Genomic DNA, 21146 nt, shown 5'->3' with positions numbered 1-21146 from the left:
CACTTTGACTTCTTTCCACAGAGTAACATACTCAATTATATGATTTGTGATACACATTTTTATTTCTTTTGTAGAAGTGATGGACAATATTATGATGTAGCTACCTCTCAGAATCGTCGTATATATCTTTGCATGAAGATGACTAAAGTGTCCGATGATTTATTTTATTTCTTTTTACTTAACGGTAAGTGTAAAACAATGTTATTATGTGCTATAGGTAAATGATAAACACATCATACTTACTGAAACTAATGTTAATGATTGAAATAACTGACAAATGGACTCTATTTAGATTTCATATTCGCATTGAGAAAAGAACAATCGATTCATCTTCACTGTATGTCTTGACGCTTGCTTTGCTTAATGACTGAACATTCTTGGAGAGCAAAATACCGTTCATGGGCAGACATTGTAGAATATAGACTGTATCGGCTCACTTTGTGATACCAATATAATAACAAAATCGAGAAATTATATTCTACTTTAAATATGTATCTGATTTCTTTATTTATTTCGAAATGATGAAATTTGTTTGAGATTGTTTATGATACTGATTTATTAGCTGGATCATTAATTTATTTTAATATTTATTCATTTCAGACCTGTCACCATCATCAATGGGTGTTTCTCCATCTGAGAGAGTCTCGTCATATCGAGATGGGGAAGTGACTACATCTACAGATACTTTAGAGAGTACATTTTGTCAGTATGATACAAATAACCCACCTGGTGACGTCAGAACTCTACAAAGATCAGGTAAACATCATATTCGGCTTAATTTGTTTACTCTGATACATGTGTTTTTTAAACCAAGAACTGACAGATTTTGACATAAGAGTTATGTTATAAAATTCAGTATAAGTTTGTTTTCAAATATTCCTAATTGCACAGACAACTTCCTGTTTTCATTATGTGAATATTGCTACTTGCTGTTCAAAGTTTCAATTATGTGAGCATTATACATATTAACTAAACACCCAGACCCTTAAGGCCTTTTAATTTATGAAATCTTGCAAAAACAACACGTGATTGAGATTATTTTATCATAGACCGAATAATTTATAACTGTCATTCCTTATAATTTAATTCTAGTATCGAAAGTCAACGAGTAAATCATTCTAAAAGGTTGATGACGTCAATCATATTACAATATTTGGTTTTTCAGATGATGGACAAATTTGTTTTGTCCAATCAGAAAGCGTTTTAAATCAGAAATTATAATTATTCAAAGATAACCTTTATCATTTTGTAGGAACATCGGAACCACTTCCGGCTGGTATCACATTATGTCAGCCTTTTGAAAACACATGTGACTCAGGTTTGTGATTTTTATTTGTTTGACTTGTTTTTAAAGTTGTGAAGTAAACAAATGAATATTATTATCATGATTATTATCATTAACAAATTTCTTTCTCAGCCGATGAGGTAAAAACATAAGTCTCTGATTTTGTTTCTTCCAAATTTCCATATTTTCGTTTGCATTTAAATGCTGTTTGCTGATTTCAATTTTGTCTAAAGAAGAAGGTTGTACATTAAAAATTAGCCTACGGATATAAACATTGAACTTGAATTGGCAAATTTTGCTCTAAATGATACTGTTTCAATGATTAAAGCTTAATTCCATGAAGGACATTTCACAAATAACGTTGCATGAAATGAAAAGAAGAAAATTCACGAGGAAAGACCATCAGGAAACTGTTGTTTTCACATGTATTTTCATTGCATTGATATACTATATTTATAGTTTCAGTTGCACAATGTCCTGATATTGATATTGTCCGATTTTCTACGAACACAACAACCGGTAATTCAGCTGGTGATACAATTTTCTTCAACTGCTCAACTGGGTTTAAAGTGACCTCAGGAGATACGCAGTTGACATGCACAAATAATGGGACATGGATGGGAACACCTCCATTGTGTAGTAAGCTTTGAAAAGGATAATGTAAATGTTCTTTGATAATTTAAATATTTATCCCAAATCTATTGCGTAATTTCAAATAAGCAAACAAACAAACTTTACATTACTTTATATGGTATGAAAAAGAATTAAAATCTTACTTTTTTGACTCATTAATGATCATAGTAGTGACTGCCTTTATCAATATATATGTATTAAATAATTTGATGTTAATAGGTAGAACAATTTGTGAAATACCAACAGAATTACGGAATTCAGCATGGACATACAAACGTCCTGGAGAAAATGATAGGACAGTACATTTTGGTACGACGACACTAACGTCGTTCCAATTGATGGTACAAGGATCAGATTATTCAGATTATACATGTGTTGTTGACCAACCCCTTTCGTCTGACAAAAGCATTCTACTGTTAAGGTAGTTATACTCTCAACCTTTGAACCATACCTATGCACTTCATACTCCCAGTGTTTAGCAGAGTTAGGATTGCTCATTCACTTTTGTTTTTTTGTACATGTTTTGGTTAATTTATGTTCTTTGTTGCATATGTACATTTTCTCAGTCTAGTCGTTATGCTTGAATTATATTCTTTTGTTCATACTCGAATCAAGTTGACTTAATTTCTTTTCCATTTCTTAATACATAAAATCTTCATTTTTACTTGTTGAAAATAGTTTTAATTATCATCTATTACTTGTTGATTACCTTAACTTCAAATTTTCTAAACATCTTTACTGCCTTTTCACGAACAAACGAGTAACCTGTGGTTCATCAAAGTATGGCAGCATTAAAAATGTCCACAGGTAGGATAAGGGTAAATATCCATTCGAAATGCACTAATATTTTTTCTAGTGTTCTAGAAATTCTCATGATTTCTCCAGATTTGATCCTCAACACATACTTAAAGTGAAATAGAGAATAAAAAAATGAAGGTTAGATTCCAATTCTTACAGACTACAAAACTAAATCATTTTTTTTAATGTGTTCCTCTACTTCGTCTGAAGCGATATACTTCCATCTTGTGGTAATCTAGTATACGGCACTATACTGCAGTCGGTATATGTATGAATATCTGCAATATATCGTCCTATTCAGAATAAGTTATCTTATATCTGCAAAATACCTCTCACCTCAGGATATATTATCCTATATAAACGATATATCACTTTCTTGACAGGAAACAGTTTTCCTCATTTGTACGACCACTATGTTCAGTATAGTGTATCTGGTTTTTTTTATTCACTTTGACTTCTTTCCACAGAGTAACATACTCAATTATATGATTTGTGATACACATTTTTATTTCTTTTGTAGAAGTGATGGACAATATTATGATGTAGCTACCTCTCAGAATCGTCGTATATATCTTTGCATGAAGATGACTAAAGTGTCCGATGATTTATTTTATTTCTTTTTACTTAACGGTAAGTGTAAAACAATGTTATTATGTGCTATAGGTAAATGATAAACACATCATACTTACTGAAACTAATGTTAATGATTGAAATAACTGACAAATGGACTCTATTTAGATTTCATATTCGCATTGAGAAAAGAACAATCGATTCATTTTCACTGTATGTCTTGACGCTTGCTTTGCTTAATGACTGAACATTCTTGGAGAGCAAAATACCGTTCATGGGCAGACATTGTAGAATATAGACTGTATCGGCTCACTTTGTGATACCAATATAATAACAAAATCGAGAAATTATATTCTACTTTAAATATGTATCTGATTTCTTTATTTATTTCGAAATGATGAAATTTGTTTGAGATTGTTTATGATACTGATTTATTAGCTGGATCATTAATTTATTTTAATATTTATTCATTTCAGACCTGTCACCATCATCAATGGGTGTTTCTCCATCTGAGAGAGTCTCGTCATATCGAGATGGGGAAGTGACTACATCTACAGATACTTTAGAGAGTACATTTTGTCAGTATGATACAAATAACCCACCTGGTGACGTCAGAACTCTACAAAGATCAGGTAAACATCATATTCGGCTTAATTTGTTTACTCTGATACATGTGTTTTTTAAACCAAGAACTGACAGATTTTGACATAAGAGTTATGTTATAAAATTCAGTATAAGTTTGTTTTCAAATATTCCTAATTGCACAGACAACTTCCTGTTTTCATTATGTGAATATTGCTACTTGCTGTTCAAAGTTTCAATTATGTGAGCATTATACATATTAACTAAACACCCAGACCCTTAAGGCCTTTTAATTTATGAAATCTTGCAAAAACAACACGTGATTGAGATTATTTTATCATAGACCGAATAATTTATAACTGTCATTCCTTATAATTTAATTCTAGTATCGAAAGTCAACGAGTAAATCATTCTAAAAGGTTGATGACGTCAATCATATTACAATATTTGGTTTTTCAGATGATGGACAAATTTGTTTTGTCCAATCAGAAAGCGTTTTAAATCAGAAATTATAATTATTCAAAGATAACCTTTATCATTTTGTAGGAACATCGGAACCACTTCCGGCTGGTATCACATTATGTCAGCCTTTTGAAAACACATGTGACTCAGGTTTGTGATTTTTATTTGTTTGACTTGTTTTTAAAGTTGTGAAGTAAACAAATGAATATTATTATCATGATTATTATCATTAACAAATTTCTTTCTCAGCCGATGAGGTAAAAACATAAGTCTCTGAATTTGTTTCTTCCAAAGTTGCATATTTTGGTTTGCATTTGAATGCTGTTTGCTGATTTCAATTTTGTATAAAGAAGAAGGTTGTACATTAAAAATTAGTCTATGGATATAAACATTGAACTTGAATTGGCAAAATTTGCTCTAAATGATACTGTTTCAATGATTAAAGCTTAATTCCATGAAGGACATTTCACAAATAACGTTGCATGAAATGAAAATTTGCTCTAAATGATACTGTTTCAATGATTAAAGCTTAATTCCATGAAGGACATTTCACAAATAACGTTGCATGAAATGAAAAGAAGAAAATTCACGAGGAAAGACTATCAGGAAACTGTTGTTTTCACATGTATTTTCATTGCATTGATATACTATATTTATAGTTTCAGTTGCACAATGTCCTGATATTGATATTGTCCGATTTTCTACGAACACAACAACCGGTAATTCAGCTGGTGATACAATTTCCTTCAACTGCTCAACTGGGTTTAGAGTGACCTCAGGAGATACGCAGTTGACATGCACAAATAATGGGACATGGATGGGAACACCTCCATTGTGTAGTAAGCTTTGAAAAGGATAATGTAAATGTTCTTTGAAAATTTAAATATTTATCCCAAATCTATTGCGTAATTTCAAATAAGCAAACAAAAAATTTTTACATTACATTATATGGTATGAAAAAGAATTAAAATCTTACTTTTTTGACTCATTAATGATCATAGTAGTGACTGCCTTTATCATTATGTATGTATTAAATAATTTGATGTTAATAGGTAGAACAATTTGTGAAATACCAACAGAATTACGGAATTCAGCATGGACATACAAACGTCCTGGAGAAAATGATAGGACAGTACATTTTGGTACGACGACACTAACGTCGTTCCAATTGATGGTACAAGGATCAGATTATTCAGATTATACATGTGTTGTTGACCAACCCCTTTCGTCTGACAAAAGCATTCTACTGTTAAGGTAGTTATACTCTCAACCTTTGAACCATACCTATGCACCTCATACTCCCAGTGTTTAGCAGAGTTAGGATTGCTCATTTACTTTTGTTTTTTTTTGTACATGTTTTGGTTAATTTATGTTCTTTGTTGTATGTGTACATTTTCTCAGTCTAGTCGTTATGCTTGAATTATATTCTTTTGTTCATACTCGAATCAAGTTGACTTAATTTCTTTTCCATTTCTTAATACATAAAATCTTCTTCATTTTTACTTGTTGAAAATAGTTTTAATTATCATCTATTACTTGTTGATTACCTTAACTTCAAATTTTCTAAACATCTTTACTGCCTTTTCACGAACAAACGAGTAACCTGTGGTTCATCAAAGTATGGCAGCATTAAAAATGTCCACAGGTAGGATAAGGGTAAATATCCATTCGAAATGCACTAATATTTTTTCTAGTGTTCTAGAAATTCTCATGATTTCTCCAGATTTGATCCTCAACACATACTTAAAGTGAAATAGAGAATAAAAAAATGAAGGTTAGATTCCAATTCTTACAGACTACAAAACTAAATCATTTTTTTTAATGTGTTCCTCTACTTCGTCTGAAGCGATATACTTCCATCTTGTGGTAATCTAGTATACGGCACTATACTGCAGTCGGTATATGTATGAATATCTGCAATATATCGTCCTATTCAGAATAAGTTATCTTATATCTGCAAAATACCTCTCACCTCAGGATATATTATCCTATATAAACGATATATCACTTTCTTGACAGGAAACAGTTTTCCTCATTTGTACGACCACTATGTTCAGTATAGTGTATCTGGTTTTTTTTTATTCACTTTGACTTCTTTCCACAGAGTAACATACTCAATTATATGATTTGTGATACACATTTTTATTTCTTTTGTAGAAGTGATGGACAATATTATGATGTAGCTACCTCTCAGAATCGTCGTATATATCTTTGCATGAAGATGACTAAAGTGTCCGATGATTTATTTTATTTCTTTTTACTTAACGGTAAGTGTAAAACAATGTTATTATGTGCTATAGGTAAATGATAAACACATCATACTTACTGAAACTAATGTTAATGATTGAAATAACTGACAAATGGACTCTATTTAGATTTCATATTCGCATTGAGAAAAGAACAATCGATTCATCTTCACTGTATGTCTTGACGCTTGCTTTGCTTAATGACTGAACATTCTTGGAGAGCAAAATACCGTTCATGGGCAGACATTGTAGAATATAGACTGTATCGGCTCACTTTGTGATACCAATATAATAACAAAATCGAGAAATTATATTCTACTTTAAATATGTATCTGATTTCTTTATTTATTTCGAAATGATGAAATTTGTTTGAGATTGTTTATGATACTGATTTATTAGCTGGATCATTAATTTATTTTAATATTTATTCATTTCAGACCTGTCACCATCATCAATGGGTGTTTCTCCATCTGAGAGAGTCTCGTCATATCGAGATGGGGAAGTGACTACATCTACAGATACTTTAGAGAGTACATTTTGTCAGTATGATACAAATAACCCACCTGGTGACGTCAGAACTCTACAAAGATCAGGTAAACATCATATTCGGCTTAATTTGTTTACTCTGATACATGTGTTTTTTAAACCAAGAACTGACAGATTTTGACATAAGAGTTATGTTATAAAATTCAGTATAAGTTTGTTTTCAAATATTCCTAATTGCACAGACAACTTCCTGTTTTCATTATGTGAATATTGCTACTTGCTGTTCAAAGTTTCAATTATGTGAGCATTATACATATTAACTAAACACCCAGACCCTTAAGGCCTTTTAATTTATGAAATCTTGCAAAAACAACACGTGATTGAGATTATTTTATCATAGACCGAATAATTTATAACTGTCATTCCTTATAATTTAATTCTAGTATCGAAAGTCAACGAGTAAATCATTCTAAAAGGTTGATGACGTCAATCATATTACAATATTTGGTTTTTCAGATGATGGACAAATTTGTTTTGTCCAATCAGAAAGCGTTTTAAATCAGAAATTATAATTATTCAAAGATAACCTTTATCATTTTGTAGGAACATCGGAACCACTTCCGGCTGGTATCACATTATGTCAGCCTTTTGAAAACACATGTGACTCAGGTTTGTGATTTTTATTTGTTTGACTTGTTTTTAAAGTTGTGAAGTAAACAAATGAATATTATTATCATGATTATTATCATTAACAAATTTCTTTCTCAGCCGATGAGGTAAAAACATAAGTCTCTGATTTTGTTTCTTCCAAATTTCCATATTTTCGTTTGCATTTAAATGCTGTTTGCTGATTTCAATTTTGTCTAAAGAAGAAGGTTGTACATTAAAAATTAGCCTACGGATATAAACATTGAACTTGAATTGGCAAATTTTGCTCTAAATGATACTGTTTCAATGATTAAAGCTTAATTCCATGAAGGACATTTCACAAATAACGTTGCATGAAATGAAAAGAAGAAAATTCACGAGGAAAGACCATCAGGAAACTGTTGTTTTCACATGTATTTTCATTGCATTGATATACTATATTTATAGTTTCAGTTGCACAATGTCCTGATATTGATATTGTCCGATTTTCTACGAACACAACAACCGGTAATTCAGCTGGTGATACAATTTCCTTCAACTGCTCAACTGGGTTTAAAGTGACCTCAGGAGATACGCAGTTGACATGCACAAATAATGGGACATGGATGGGAACACCTCCATTGTGTAGTAAGCTTTGAAAAGGATAATGTAAATGTTCTTTGATAATTTAAATATTTATCCCAAATCTATTGCGTAATTTCAAATAAGCAAACAAACAAACTTTACATTACATTATATGGTATGAAAAAGAATTAAAATCTTACTTTTTTGACTCATTAATGATCATAGTAGTGACTGCCTTTATCAATATATATGTATTAAATAATTTGATGTTAATAGGTAGAACAATTTGTGAAATACCAACAGAATTACGGAATTCAGCATGGACATACAAACGTCCTGGAGAAAATGATAGGACAGTACATTTTGGTACGACGACACTAACGTCGTTCCAATTGATGGTACAAGGATCAGATTATTCAGATTATACATGTGTTGTTGACCAACCCCTTTCGTCTGACAAAAGCATTCTACTGTTAAGGTAGTTATACTCTCAACCTTTGAACCATACCTATGCACTTCATACTCCCAGTGTTTAGCAGAGTTAGGATTGCTCATTCACTTTTGTTTTTTTGTACATGTTTTGGTTAATTTATGTTCTTTGTTGCATATGTACATTTTCTCAGTCTAGTCGTTATGCTTGAATTATATTCTTTTGTTCATACTCGAATCAAGTTGACTTAATTTCTTTTCCATTTCTTAATACATAAAATCTTCTTCATTTTTACTTGTTGAAAATAGTTTTAATTATCATCTATTACTTGTTGATTACCTTAACTTCAAATTTTCTAAACATCTTTACTGCCTTTTCACGAACAAACGAGTAACCTGTGGTTCATCAAAGTATGGCAGCATTAAAAATGTCCACAGGTAGGATAAGGGTAAATATCCATTCGAAATGCACTAATATTTTTTCTAATGTTCTAGAAATTCTCATGATTTCTCCAGATTTGATCCTCAAAACATACATAAAGTGAAATAGAGAATAAAAAAATAAAGGTTAGATTCCAATTCTTACAGACTAAAAAAGTACATCATTTTTTAATGTGTTCCTCTACTTCGTCTGAAGCGATATACTTCCATCTTGTGGTAATCTAGTATACGGCACTATACTGCAGTCGGTATATGTATGAATATCTGCAATATATCGTCCTATTCAGAATAAGTTATCTTATATCTGCAAAATACCTCTCACCTCAGGATATATTATCCTATATAAACGATATATCACTTTCTTGACAGGAAACAGTTTTCCTCATTTGTACGACCACTATGTTCAGTATAGTGTATCTGGTTTTTTTTTATTCACTTTGACTTCTTTCCACAGAGTAACATACTCAATTATATGATTTGTGATACACATTTTTATTTCTTTTGTAGAAGTGATGGACAATATTATGATGTAGCTACCTCTCAGAATCGTCGTATATATCTTTGCATGAAGATGACTAAAGTGTCCGATGATTTATTTTATTTCTTTTTACTTAACGGTAAGTGTAAAACAATGTTATTATGTGCTATAGGTAAATGATAAACACATCATACTTACTGAAACTAATGTTAATGATTGAAATAACTGACAAATGGACTCTATTTAGATTTCATATTCGCATTGAGAAAAGAACAATCGATTCATCTTCACTGTATGTCTTGACGCTTGCTTTGCTTAATGACTGAACATTCTTGGAGAGCAAAATACCGTTCATGGGCAGACATTGTAGAATATAGACTGTATCGGCTCACTTTGTGATACCAATATAATAACAAAATCGAGAAATTATATTCTACTTTAAATATGTATCTGATTTCTTTATTTATTTCGAAATGATGAAATTTGTTTGAGATTGTTTATGATACTGATTTATTAGCTGGATCATTAATTTATTTTAATATTTATTCATTTCAGACCTGTCACCATCATCAATGGGTGTTTCTCCATCTGAGAGAGTCTCGTCATATCGAGATGGGGAAGTGACTACATCTACAGATACTTTAGAGAGTACATTTTGTCAGTATGATACAAATAACCCACCTGGTGACGTCAGAACTCTACAAAGATCAGGTAAACATCATATTTGGCTTAATTTGTTTACTCTGATACATGTGTTTTTTAAACCAAGAACTGACAGATTTTGACATAAAAGTTATGTTATAAAACTCAGTATAAGTTTGTTTTCAAATATTCCTAATTGCACAGACAACTTCCTGTTTTCATTATGTGAATATTGCTACTTGCTGTTCAAAGTTTCAATTATGTGAGCATTATACATATTAACTAAACACCCAGACCCTTAAGGCCTTTTAATTTATGAAATCTTGCAAAAACAACACGTGATTGAGATTATTTTATCATAGACCGAATAATTTATAACTGTCATTCCTTATAATTTAATTCTAGTATCGAAAGTCAACGAGTAAATCATTCTAAAAGGTTGATGACGTCAATCATATTACAATATTTGGTTTTTCAGATGATGGACAAATTTGTTTTGTCAAATCAGAAAGCCTTTTCAATCAGAAATTATAATTATTCAAAGATAACCTTTATCATTTTGTAGGAACATCGGAACCACTTCCGGCTGGTATCACATTATGTCAGCCTTTTGAAAACACATGTGACTCAGGTTTGTGATTTTTATTTGTTTGACTTGTTTTTAAAGTTGTGAAGTAAACAAATGAATATTATTATCATGATTATTATCATTAACAAATTTCTTTCTCAGCCGATGAGGTAAAAACATAAGTCTCTGAATTTGTTTCTTCCAAAGTTGCATATTTTGGTTTGCATTTGAATGCTGTTTGCTGATTTCAATTTTGTCTAAAGAAGAAGGTTGTACATTAAAAAATAGTCTATGGATATAAACATTGAACTTGAATTGGCAAAATTTGCTCTAAATGATACTGTTTCAATGATTAAAGCTTAATTCCATGAAGGACATTTCACAAATAACGTTGCATGAAATGAAAAGAAGAAAATTCACGAGGAAAGACTATCAGGAAACTGTTGTTTTCACATGTATTTTCATTGCATTGATATACTATATTTATAGTTTCAGTTGCACAATGTCCTGATATTGATATTGTCCGATTTTCTACGAACACAACAACCGGTAATTCAGCTGGTGATACAATTTCCTTCAACTGCTCAACTGGGTTTAGAGTGACCTCAGGAGATACGCAGTTGACATGCACAAATAATGGGACATGGATGGGAACACCTCCATTGTGTAGTAAGCTTTGAAAAGGATAATGTAAATGTTCTTTGATAATTTAAATATTTATCCCAAATCTATTGCGTAATTTCAAATAAGCAAACAAACAAACTTTACATTACTTTATATGGTATGAAAAAGAATTAAAACATTACCTTTTTTGACTCATTAATGATCATAGTAGTGACTGCCTTTATCAATATATATGTATTAAATAATTTGATGTTAATAGGTAGAACAATTTGTGAAATACCAACAGCATTACGGAATTCAGCATGGACATACAAACGTCCTGGAGAAAATGATAGGACAGTACATTTTGGTACGACGACACTAACGTCGTTCCAATTGATGGTACAAGGATCAGATTATTCAGATTATACATGTGTTGTTGACCAACCCCTTTCGTCTGACAAAAGCATTCTACTGTTAAGGTAGTTATACTCTCAACCTTTGAACCATACCTATGCACCTCATACTCCCAGTGTTTAGCAGAGTTAGGATTGCTCATTTACTTTTGTTTTTTTTTTGTACATGTTTTGGTTAATTTATGTTCTTTGTTGTATGTGTACATTTTTTCAGTCTAGTCGTTATGCTTGAATTATATTCTTTTGTTCATACTCGAATCAAGTTGACTTAATTTCTTTTCCATTTCTTAATACATATAATCTTCTTCATTTTTACTTGTTGAAAATAGTTTTAATTATCATCTATTACTTGTTGATTACCTTAACTTCAAATTTTCTAAACATCTTTACTGCCTTTTCACGAACAAACGAGTAACCTGTGGTTCATCAAAGTATGGCAGCATTAAAAATGTCCACAGGTAGGATAAGGGTAAATATCCATTCGAAATGCACTAATATTTTTTCTAGTGTTCTAGAAATTCTCATGATTTCTCCAGATTTGATCCTCAACACATACTTAAAGTGAAATTGAGAAAAAAAAATGAAGGTTAGATTCCAATTCTTACAGACTAAAAAAGTAAATCATTTTTTTAATGTGTTGCTCTACTTCGTCTGAACCGATATTTTTCCATCTTGTGGTAATCTAGTATACGGCACTATACTGCAGTCGGTATATGTATGAATATCTGCAATATATCGTCCTATTCAGAATAAGTTATCTTATATCTGCAAAATATCTCTCACCTCAGGATATATTATCCTATATAAACGATATATCACTTTCTTGACAGGAAACAGTTTTCCTCATTTGTACGACCACTATGTTCAGTATAGTGTATCTGTTTTTTTTTTATTCACTTTGACTTCTTTCCACAGAGTAACATACTCAATTATATGGTTTGTGATACACATTTTTGTTTCTTTTGTAGAAGTGATGGACAATATTATGATGTAGCTACCTCTCAGAATCGTCGTATATATCTTTGCATGAAGATGACTAAAGTGTCCGATGATTTATTTTATTTCTTTTTACTTAACGGTAAGTGTAAAACAATGTTATTATGTGCTATAGGTAAATGATAAACACATCATACTTACTGAAACTAATGTTAATGATTGAAATAACTGACAAATGGACTCTATTTAGATTTCATATTCGCATTGAGAAAAGAACAATCGATTCATCTTCACTGTATGTCTTGACGCTTGCTTTGCTTAATGACTGAACATTCTTGGAGAGCAAAATACCGTTCATGGGCAGACATTGTAGAATATAGACTATATCGGCTCACTTTGTAATACCAATATAATAACAAAATCGAGAAATTATCTTCTACTGTGAGTATGTATCCGATGTCTTTATTTATTTCGAAATGATGAAATTTGTTTGAGATTGTTTATAATACTGATTTATTAGCTGGATCATTAATTTATTTTAATATTTATTCATTTCAGACCTGTCACCATCATCAATGGGTGTTTCTCCATCTGAGAGAGTCTCGTCATATCGAGATGGGGAAGTGACTACATCTACAGATACTTTAGAGAGTACATTTTGTCAGTATGATACAAATAACCCACCTGATGACGTCAGAACTCTACAAAGATCAGGTAAACATCATATTCGGCTTAATTTGTTCATTATTCAGTATAATTTTGTTTTCAAATATTGAATATATATATAGACTATATCTACAGATATTTTGGAGAGTACATTTTGTCAGTATGATACAAATAACCCACCTGATGACGCCAGAACGCTTCAACGAACAGGTAGAAATACGCCAACTTTAGAGTATATTAAATATAAATGTAATATTCAATAGGATTATGTGTGAAATTATTTCCTCTGCATAATTGAATTATTTGATAATAGTTAAATGTTTTCCAAGGCTGTTAAATTGCTTCCATATGCACAATCTTATCATGATTAGATGTCGGTGTGTCTGAAGGGGTTTCCTCCAGGATTACTATCATTTTGTAAATAGTTGGGCTTGGTTTTTATAGGGTAAAAAGAAAAGTTGGGTGATTATTGTTTTATTGTACTATTTAATTTGTCATTTTTTTTCCGGGATATTTGTAGGTATTATTTAATATCAAGGATATTTGTTTAGGTATTAGTTAATATCCAGAATATTTTAAAAGATTAATTATTAACCAAGTCATTCTTTTAAATTAGTGATCAAGATATTATTTTATGTGTTGTTTTATTTTTAGCCAAGAAATTATTTTATAGTTAAATGTTATCCTATAAATAAAATGCCTACATGTACATGTATATGAAAAAAGTAAAAAACTTCGAGGATATCATGAAACAAAAAGTTTTATCATGGATTATCGTCCATCACAAAACATTACACTAAACCTTTTGTCGAACCTTTTTTTTGTCGGAGGGGGGTGCCTTAATTCCAACCAAATATACAGAGGACGTTATTTGTTTTTCATTTATTTATTATTAATACTGCTATTTTATGTTTTATCACATTTCTTTTATGGTGTTACTTCCGTAAAGAACTGTAACATAGGTCACAGTTTTTATTAAGAGTATTAGTTATGTTCACCGTATGTGAACTATGTTCTGGATAATATGTATTAGTATATAGTAATATCCTGATTACAATAGGAATACCTGTAGCTGTTTTACTATAACTTAATCCACTCCTTGAAACGTTTAAGTGTCCCATTGTAGCGTTTGTTTATCGTGAATTTACACATCGTTTTTCGTTTGTTTAAACGCACGATGAACGCACGCTATGGGCGTTCGTTTAAACCCACGATAGAAGCATTCATTTATTTTTATACTTTGTTTATTTTCCTGATTCAACTATTATTTGTATATTATTTGATAATTATAAGTCATAAATTTTTAATAATTCAATATTTTTTTTTTTTGGTCATTATTTGTTAATACTATTATTTCACATCGTTCGTCTAGCGTGGGTTTAAACGCGCGCTGGAAGTGTTTGTCTATCATGGGTTTAAACGCACGCTAGAAGCGTTCGTTTATCCTGCGTATAAATGCAAGCTTGGAGCGTTCGTTTATTGTTCCTTTAAACGCAAGATAGGAACGTTCGTTTAAACGCACGTTTAGCGTGCGTTTAGGTATCGTGCGTGCGGGAAACCTAAAGGTCTCAAGGAGTGTTGTAATAGTATACATCAAGCAGTGGAAACACTTTAATAGGTATTGGAATTTTTTATTGTCGAATAATATCCCCTGGAAAAAAGTTAATGTGAAATTATTTCTGCAGGATGAGATTTCATCCGGGTAGTAAAATGTCTTAACTATGTGTACACTCTTATAAAAATCCGTTCCTTTAATTGTTTGATATGTATGGAATTTAGGATATGCATGTTCTTCAGCATATATAATAAAAGTACATTTGTGCGTATTTATTAACCACCTGATGACGTCAGAACTTTACAAAAATCAGGTAAACTGCACATTTATCTAAAATATATTTGGGTTTACACACCTATAAAGTCCTAAACGCTACATCTGATACTCAGACCTTACAGGGTTTTACTTCTTTGTCATTTTGTTTTTAAATTTCTGACACTAACTCATCATTATACATGCCTGTTACCATCATTTTGAATATTGGTTTCAACAGACTCTTTAAAGCAGTTTGTGTGAAAATACAAGATGAAGAAAAACGATCATTTCTTTCATTACTGTTTGTCAGCAAAGATATAGATGCGATAAATTTGGCTAACCTACACCATCACAAAAACGTTACCAACAAAATTCCCCCATATTTCAAGGACTAAATTATTTCATATTCCTATACTTCACCCACTGCATCCAAAATTTTCAATTATAAAAGGCAATTGCAGAACCTCGAGATTGACGAATTCAAGGCTAAACTACCTGACTGCTCTTGCCAAAAAAAAACTCCATTTAAATATGGTCCTTCCGGTCAAGTCGTTACGGGAGATTAAACCATCATCCATCTCTGCGTATTATCCTGTCTGAAAGACATAACTATCGTGAACCACGCTCCATACATTGGAATTATAACTTTAAAGTTCTTATGAATGTCGTGGAGTACTACGCAAGAAAATGTATAAAACGAGATTAAGAAGACATTGATTTTCCGCCAGACTGGTTAAGACCGTGAGGTCTTTAATTTTAAAACGAATGAAAGTTTTAAGTAGGTCAATGAGTGCCAATGCTACATCAGTTTTCAAAGACCCCGATGTAGTAAAAACATTGTCTACTGTACATGACAAACATGTTGTCGTACCAGCATACAAATCCCAATACAACATTGCTTTTGTCTGTAAAACGTTTTACATACAATATTTTATTATCAGAGGTAGACATAGAAAGTAATAGCAGTAATAAGACCTATAGTGCTACCACACTCTCCAAAGAAGTAATTGTGGAAAACCATAAATCTGTGCTATCCTCTTTTGGTCTCTCTACCAAGGACGATGATTGTGATTTACCGTCTATGTACTGGATTCCTTAACTCCACAAGAATCCATATAAACAACGTTTCATAGCTGGATCTGCAAAATTTACCACCAAACCTTTTCAAAACGTTCAATTTCTATACTAACAGCTGTCAAAGAGGATCTTCAGTCCTACCACAACACTTGTTACTGGCGTACTGGTACTAATTCAATGTGGATCCTGAAAAATTCGAAATATCTTTTGGAAACAATCAGTACAAGACTATTATCAGAATATAATCACATTAAAACCTAACACTGTATACTTCTATTCCCCATACTAAGTTAAAATCCCGACTTAAAAACATTATACATTGTTGTTTTCCCCAAAAAGATGGTACACCTAGATACAAATATAAAGTTCTTGGTAGAGATTCCTCATACTTTGTAAGAAATAATTCCAAATCATCTTCCAAATATACAGAGGAAGATGTTTACAAAATGCTTGAAATCTTAATCGACAACATGTTTGTCTAGTGTGGTGGACGCGTTATTAACAAACGGTCGGCATTCCAATGGGAACAAATTGTGCTCCACTACTTGCTGACCTATTCATTCACTGTTATCAGGCTGATTTTATAGCGGATCTGATCCGAAAGAAAGAATTTCGTTTAGCTAGATCCTTTAATCTCAGTGTTCGCTGTATATGATGACGTATTATCTTTAAACAATCCTAATTTAGGGATTTGATACAACGAATATACCCCCAAATAACTTGAGATAAAGGATACTACAGAAACTGTGAAGTCAGCATCATATCTTGACAAACACTTGGAAATCGATGTTAAAGGAAAACTATTGACCAAACTTTACGACAAATGTGTTAATTTTTGATTCAGAATTGTCAACTTTTCCTTCATCTGTGGCAACATCCCTTCAGCATCTGTGTATGGCGTTTTCATATCACAACTTATACGTAATGCTAGAGCTTGCCATAACTACGCAGATTTTTTGTTTTTGTATCGCGCTAGAATTCTAACAAATATGCTTCTTGAACAGGGTTATGTTGCTACAAGATTGAAGTCATCATTACAGTTTTATGGTCGTCATCTTGAACTCGTGGATGGCCACGGTGTATCCATCTGCACCATGAAAACTGATTTATTCAACGTGTCATAGTTTTCCTTTACTATTTCGTCTACCCCGGACCTGACTTTCTATGAGGAACTCGGCGGGAGTTTCTAGAAAAGCAGAGGACGCTTACCCTACCGGTGCACCTGGTCCATGCTCCCAGTTTTTAGTGGAGTCCGAGTAGATCATTTGCATTTGTTACTTTGTATTTTTATGATTTTTTGTTACTTCATGTTCTTTTTTGTGTGTGTCTGTTTTCCATGTCTGGTCTCTGTCCCTGAATTACATTCTTTTGATTACCACTATAACCTTGGTTTTCGTGATTATTCCATAAATCAAATGTTATGCCAGAGGTTGCCAATGTTATGCCAGAGGTTGCCAATGTTATGCCAGAGGTTGCCAATGCTGACATTTTGTACCAAACTAGACTTCTTACAATTAATAGGGTTGATACAAAATTGAAGTCATCGTTACAAGGTTTTATGACCGTCATCATGGACTTGTTGATTGCTATGGCGTATCAAGGAGAACCGATTTGTACACAAACTCATACTTTTCCTGTTTAGATCACTTGGCTGTTTACTATGGCAATTCAAACAAAATATCAAAAATAAAAATATGTAGGCTTTTCACCCATGAATCACATTTTGCGTGATTCTTAGCTGGAGTGCTATGTAATTTGATAACCGTTTCAATCGTGATTACTTTGACTTTGCTTTCTCGATTCGCTTTTCCAAAGTTATCCTTCTGACTTTATCCTGTTATATTTTATCCTCAACATGTCTCTGTAAGCAAAATTATCAAAGAAAACTTTGTCAAATTGTAGGGACATCTGAACAACTTCCGGCTGGTATCACTTTATGTGAACCTTTTGAAAGTACATGCGACACAGGTTTGTTATCATTGCTTGGTATAAATGTTTTTTTTTTTCGAATATTTGAAACGTGTACGACAGATAAATCAATTATTTATAATTATTTTAATTATTTATATCATTCTAATTATTGTCATTGATAAAAAATCATACTCTTATCGGCTGATTTAAGAAGCTATTCAGTTTGTTATTCTTTCAGAATTTCTTTTACTAATATTCATTATATATGAAATGTCTTTTGAAGACAAAACAATTTTTTGGCTGGATACGAAAGTAATTTGTTATGATAATGATGCACAGAAAACAATTTGCAAACATTGCACTTCAAAAGAACCGATATTATTTGGTATATTTTTAAAAAAAAAGGCGTTTTTTATTTCTACTAAATTGATATATGAGAATTGCACATTTTCAGTTGTGAAGTGTCCTAAGATTGATTTTGTCCCCCTTTCTACGAATACAACATCCGGTAATTCAGTAGGTGATACGATTTCATTTAACTGCACAGAAGGATATGAATTTACTTCCGGAAATGCAGAGTTGACATGCTCAAATAATGGAACATGGATTGGAAAGCCTCCAACATGTTGTGAGTTTCCGTTGTTTTGTGGTTGTTTGAAAAATATGTCTCTATGGTATTTAAGTAGCTGTCTTTGTAAGAATCATGCAAAATCTGAAAAATGTGATACACCCAAAAGAGGCTACATGTTTTTATTTTTGTGATTAAGTTGTTTTATGGGTCTATACTATGAAATGTGTAATTATTCATTCAAATTTGCCTGCTGTTAGTAGATAATCAACATTGAAAATCCCATAGATTCTATTGTATTTGAGTGTCAGTTACTGAGTTATCTCCCTTAATTTTGAAATCTACAGTGCACTCTATATAATTTTTATCTCCTAAGAACACAGTTAGTTTCTGTTTACTATGGCAATTCGAACAAAAATAAAAAAATAAAAATATGTAGGCTTTTTACCAATGAATCACATTTTGCATGATTCTTAGTTGGAGTGCTACTTAAGTGGTTTTTTCAAAATCCAATACCATGTTTATGACACAGAAGTGGTTTTAAGAGCAATTGTACAACTGATGTGCATTAAATAGATGAACTTTTTAAAAGTTATTACATTATAACATGCTCTCCCAAACTCGCTCTTAGTCTGTCAATAATGCGAGCACTTCACTGAGTCCTTTTCAAAATATAAGACTTTCATCGATTCATATATTTTAAAGTATCCGCTTTAGCAATATTTAATCATTTTGCTTGTCACACCATGGAAGTATTATATCTATTTATCCATGGTCACACTAACTTAACGCCATTTGCTTTTTACATATTTGTTTGGAACAATGGCTTTATGTGTTACACGTAGATTTTTGCTACCCATTATTTTCGTTTTGTTGTATTTCTCGTATTGTAGATGTACATGTATATATTTTCTAAACTTTCTACGCACACAGGTACATGCAGTTGCACTAGACCGCTTTAGATTGATAATGCAGGTCTCTTTATTTATTTCGTTATGCAGTTTTTTTTATATTTATTTCGTTATCTTGATTTTCTTATCAATATTTTCCGTTACTGGTATTCGTTACATATTATCATGATAACCTATTCTATCATAGTTATAATTTTAATTTATAAATGAAGAGCAAATACAATCCTATGATAAGGCTTTTTAATTTCGAGAATTGTATATAATCACTACTACCGAAGGCATCAGGAAAGTGGACTCTACTATCTCGAACCTAGACCGTAAACCCCACAAATTTTACGAAAGTTAAAAGGGACTGAATTTTTAAATTAAATTAACACTGGCAGTGTTCTCGTTGTTTGCGTTTTTTGTCGGAGTGAGTTACAAATCACCCATGATCTTTCGAATTGATTGGCCGGGAGTGAAAATGATACTGCCACAATTTTTGAGATCTTGTGCAATTGATGACCTATTGTACAAAATACTCATGAAAAATATTTGAAATTTGGATATTTGTTTGAAATTGCCATAGAAAACTGGTCTTTTGTGTTTTAACTTCATTATCATGTTCCTTAATTATTGAGAATCAAACATAATACTTTTCACAGTAACCAGTAATTAATAAACTATTACCAATAAAATAATTTGGAACCCCATCTAAAATGTTTGTATTACCATATACAGGAGTATAACCCGAGAGCATTCAGTTTACAACACAAGGACGAACCGAATCCGTGTATTTACTGGTTTGATAGAAAGTGAAAATATTACGTACAAAATGTCATTTTTACACAAACCTTAGGTAAACCATTGATGCATACAATGATCACATGATTACGATTCAATGATATGAATTTTATGCAGTTGACTAGTTTAACAAGGTTCAACATATGTACAGTTCATGTAAAGAGACTTTAAAAAGTGAGTTTGTGATTGACTAAACTAGTTCTCACGATATTCTTCATATTTTAGCTATAATAACGTGTTCTAGCCTTGTTGATGTTGCCAACTCAACCACAACACCTAAATCACCTTCTAGCACTTTTAACGAGACAGTAACATATACTTGTGATGTTGGATACGAATATTTCTCAGGAAATTTGTCAAGAACATGTCAGGAGGATAAGCAATGGAGTGGTAGTCCTCCTGTGTGTTGTAAGCATTTTTATCGATTTTGTCATTTGACAAGGTTTTATGAAATTCGGGGTTTTGATGGAAAAAAACATTCAATACATTACCTACAGATATTCAAAGGCTTATATCACAAATACGAGCACACTGACCCATCATTTTTTTCTAATTTAATGGTTTTAGTATAAAGAGATCTTAAAGATTTATCAATCCTTTGAAATTCTTCTTATTTTTCCAACAGAGAAGCAA

The 21146-nt window shown here is 31.7% G+C and overlaps 1 protein-coding gene across 6 annotated transcripts in view; it reads left to right on the top strand.

Annotated features, from left to right (window-relative positions):
- LOC148605430 (uncharacterized) overlaps positions 1–21146 on the top strand; it is a 50623-nt gene that overhangs the window by 14830 nt on the left and 14647 nt on the right. For 2 of the 6 annotated variants that reach the window (XM_088549310.1, XM_088549309.1), the window contains exons 18-42: positions 75–184; positions 601–756; positions 1253–1318; positions 1745–1924; positions 2138–2339; positions 3237–3346; positions 3763–3918; positions 4415–4480; positions 4990–5169; positions 5383–5584; positions 6488–6597; positions 7014–7169; positions 7666–7731; positions 8158–8337; positions 8551–8752; positions 9652–9761; positions 10178–10333; positions 10830–10895; positions 11322–11501; positions 11716–11917; positions 12820–12929; positions 13346–13501; positions 18243–18308; positions 18706–18879; positions 20739–20921. In XM_088549310.1, the coding sequence (XP_088405436.1) occupies positions 75–184; positions 601–756; positions 1253–1318; positions 1745–1924; positions 2138–2339; positions 3237–3346; positions 3763–3918; positions 4415–4480; positions 4990–5169; positions 5383–5584; positions 6488–6597; positions 7014–7169; positions 7666–7731; positions 8158–8337; positions 8551–8752; positions 9652–9761; positions 10178–10333; positions 10830–10895; positions 11322–11501; positions 11716–11917; positions 12820–12929; positions 13346–13501; positions 18243–18308; positions 18706–18879; positions 20739–20921 (3545 nt within the window). The remainder of the gene's footprint in view (positions 1–74; positions 185–600; positions 757–1252; positions 1319–1744; positions 1925–2137; positions 2340–3236; positions 3347–3762; positions 3919–4414; positions 4481–4989; positions 5170–5382; positions 5585–6487; positions 6598–7013; positions 7170–7665; positions 7732–8157; positions 8338–8550; positions 8753–9651; positions 9762–10177; positions 10334–10829; positions 10896–11321; positions 11502–11715; positions 11918–12819; positions 12930–13345; positions 13502–18242; positions 18309–18705; positions 18880–20738; positions 20922–21146) is intronic. The other 4 variants (XM_088549315.1, XM_088549313.1, XM_088549312.1 and 1 more) reach the window with 3 other exon arrangements.

Source organism: Perna viridis, chromosome 10, assembly GCF_037379345.1.
Source record: "Perna viridis isolate PV_CMFRI_1.1 ecotype Kerala chromosome 10, ASM3737934v1, whole genome shotgun sequence".
Taxonomy (NCBI): domain Eukaryota; kingdom Metazoa; phylum Mollusca; class Bivalvia; order Mytilida; family Mytilidae; genus Perna; species Perna viridis.
This window is presented reverse-complemented; position numbering and strand designations above follow the sequence as displayed.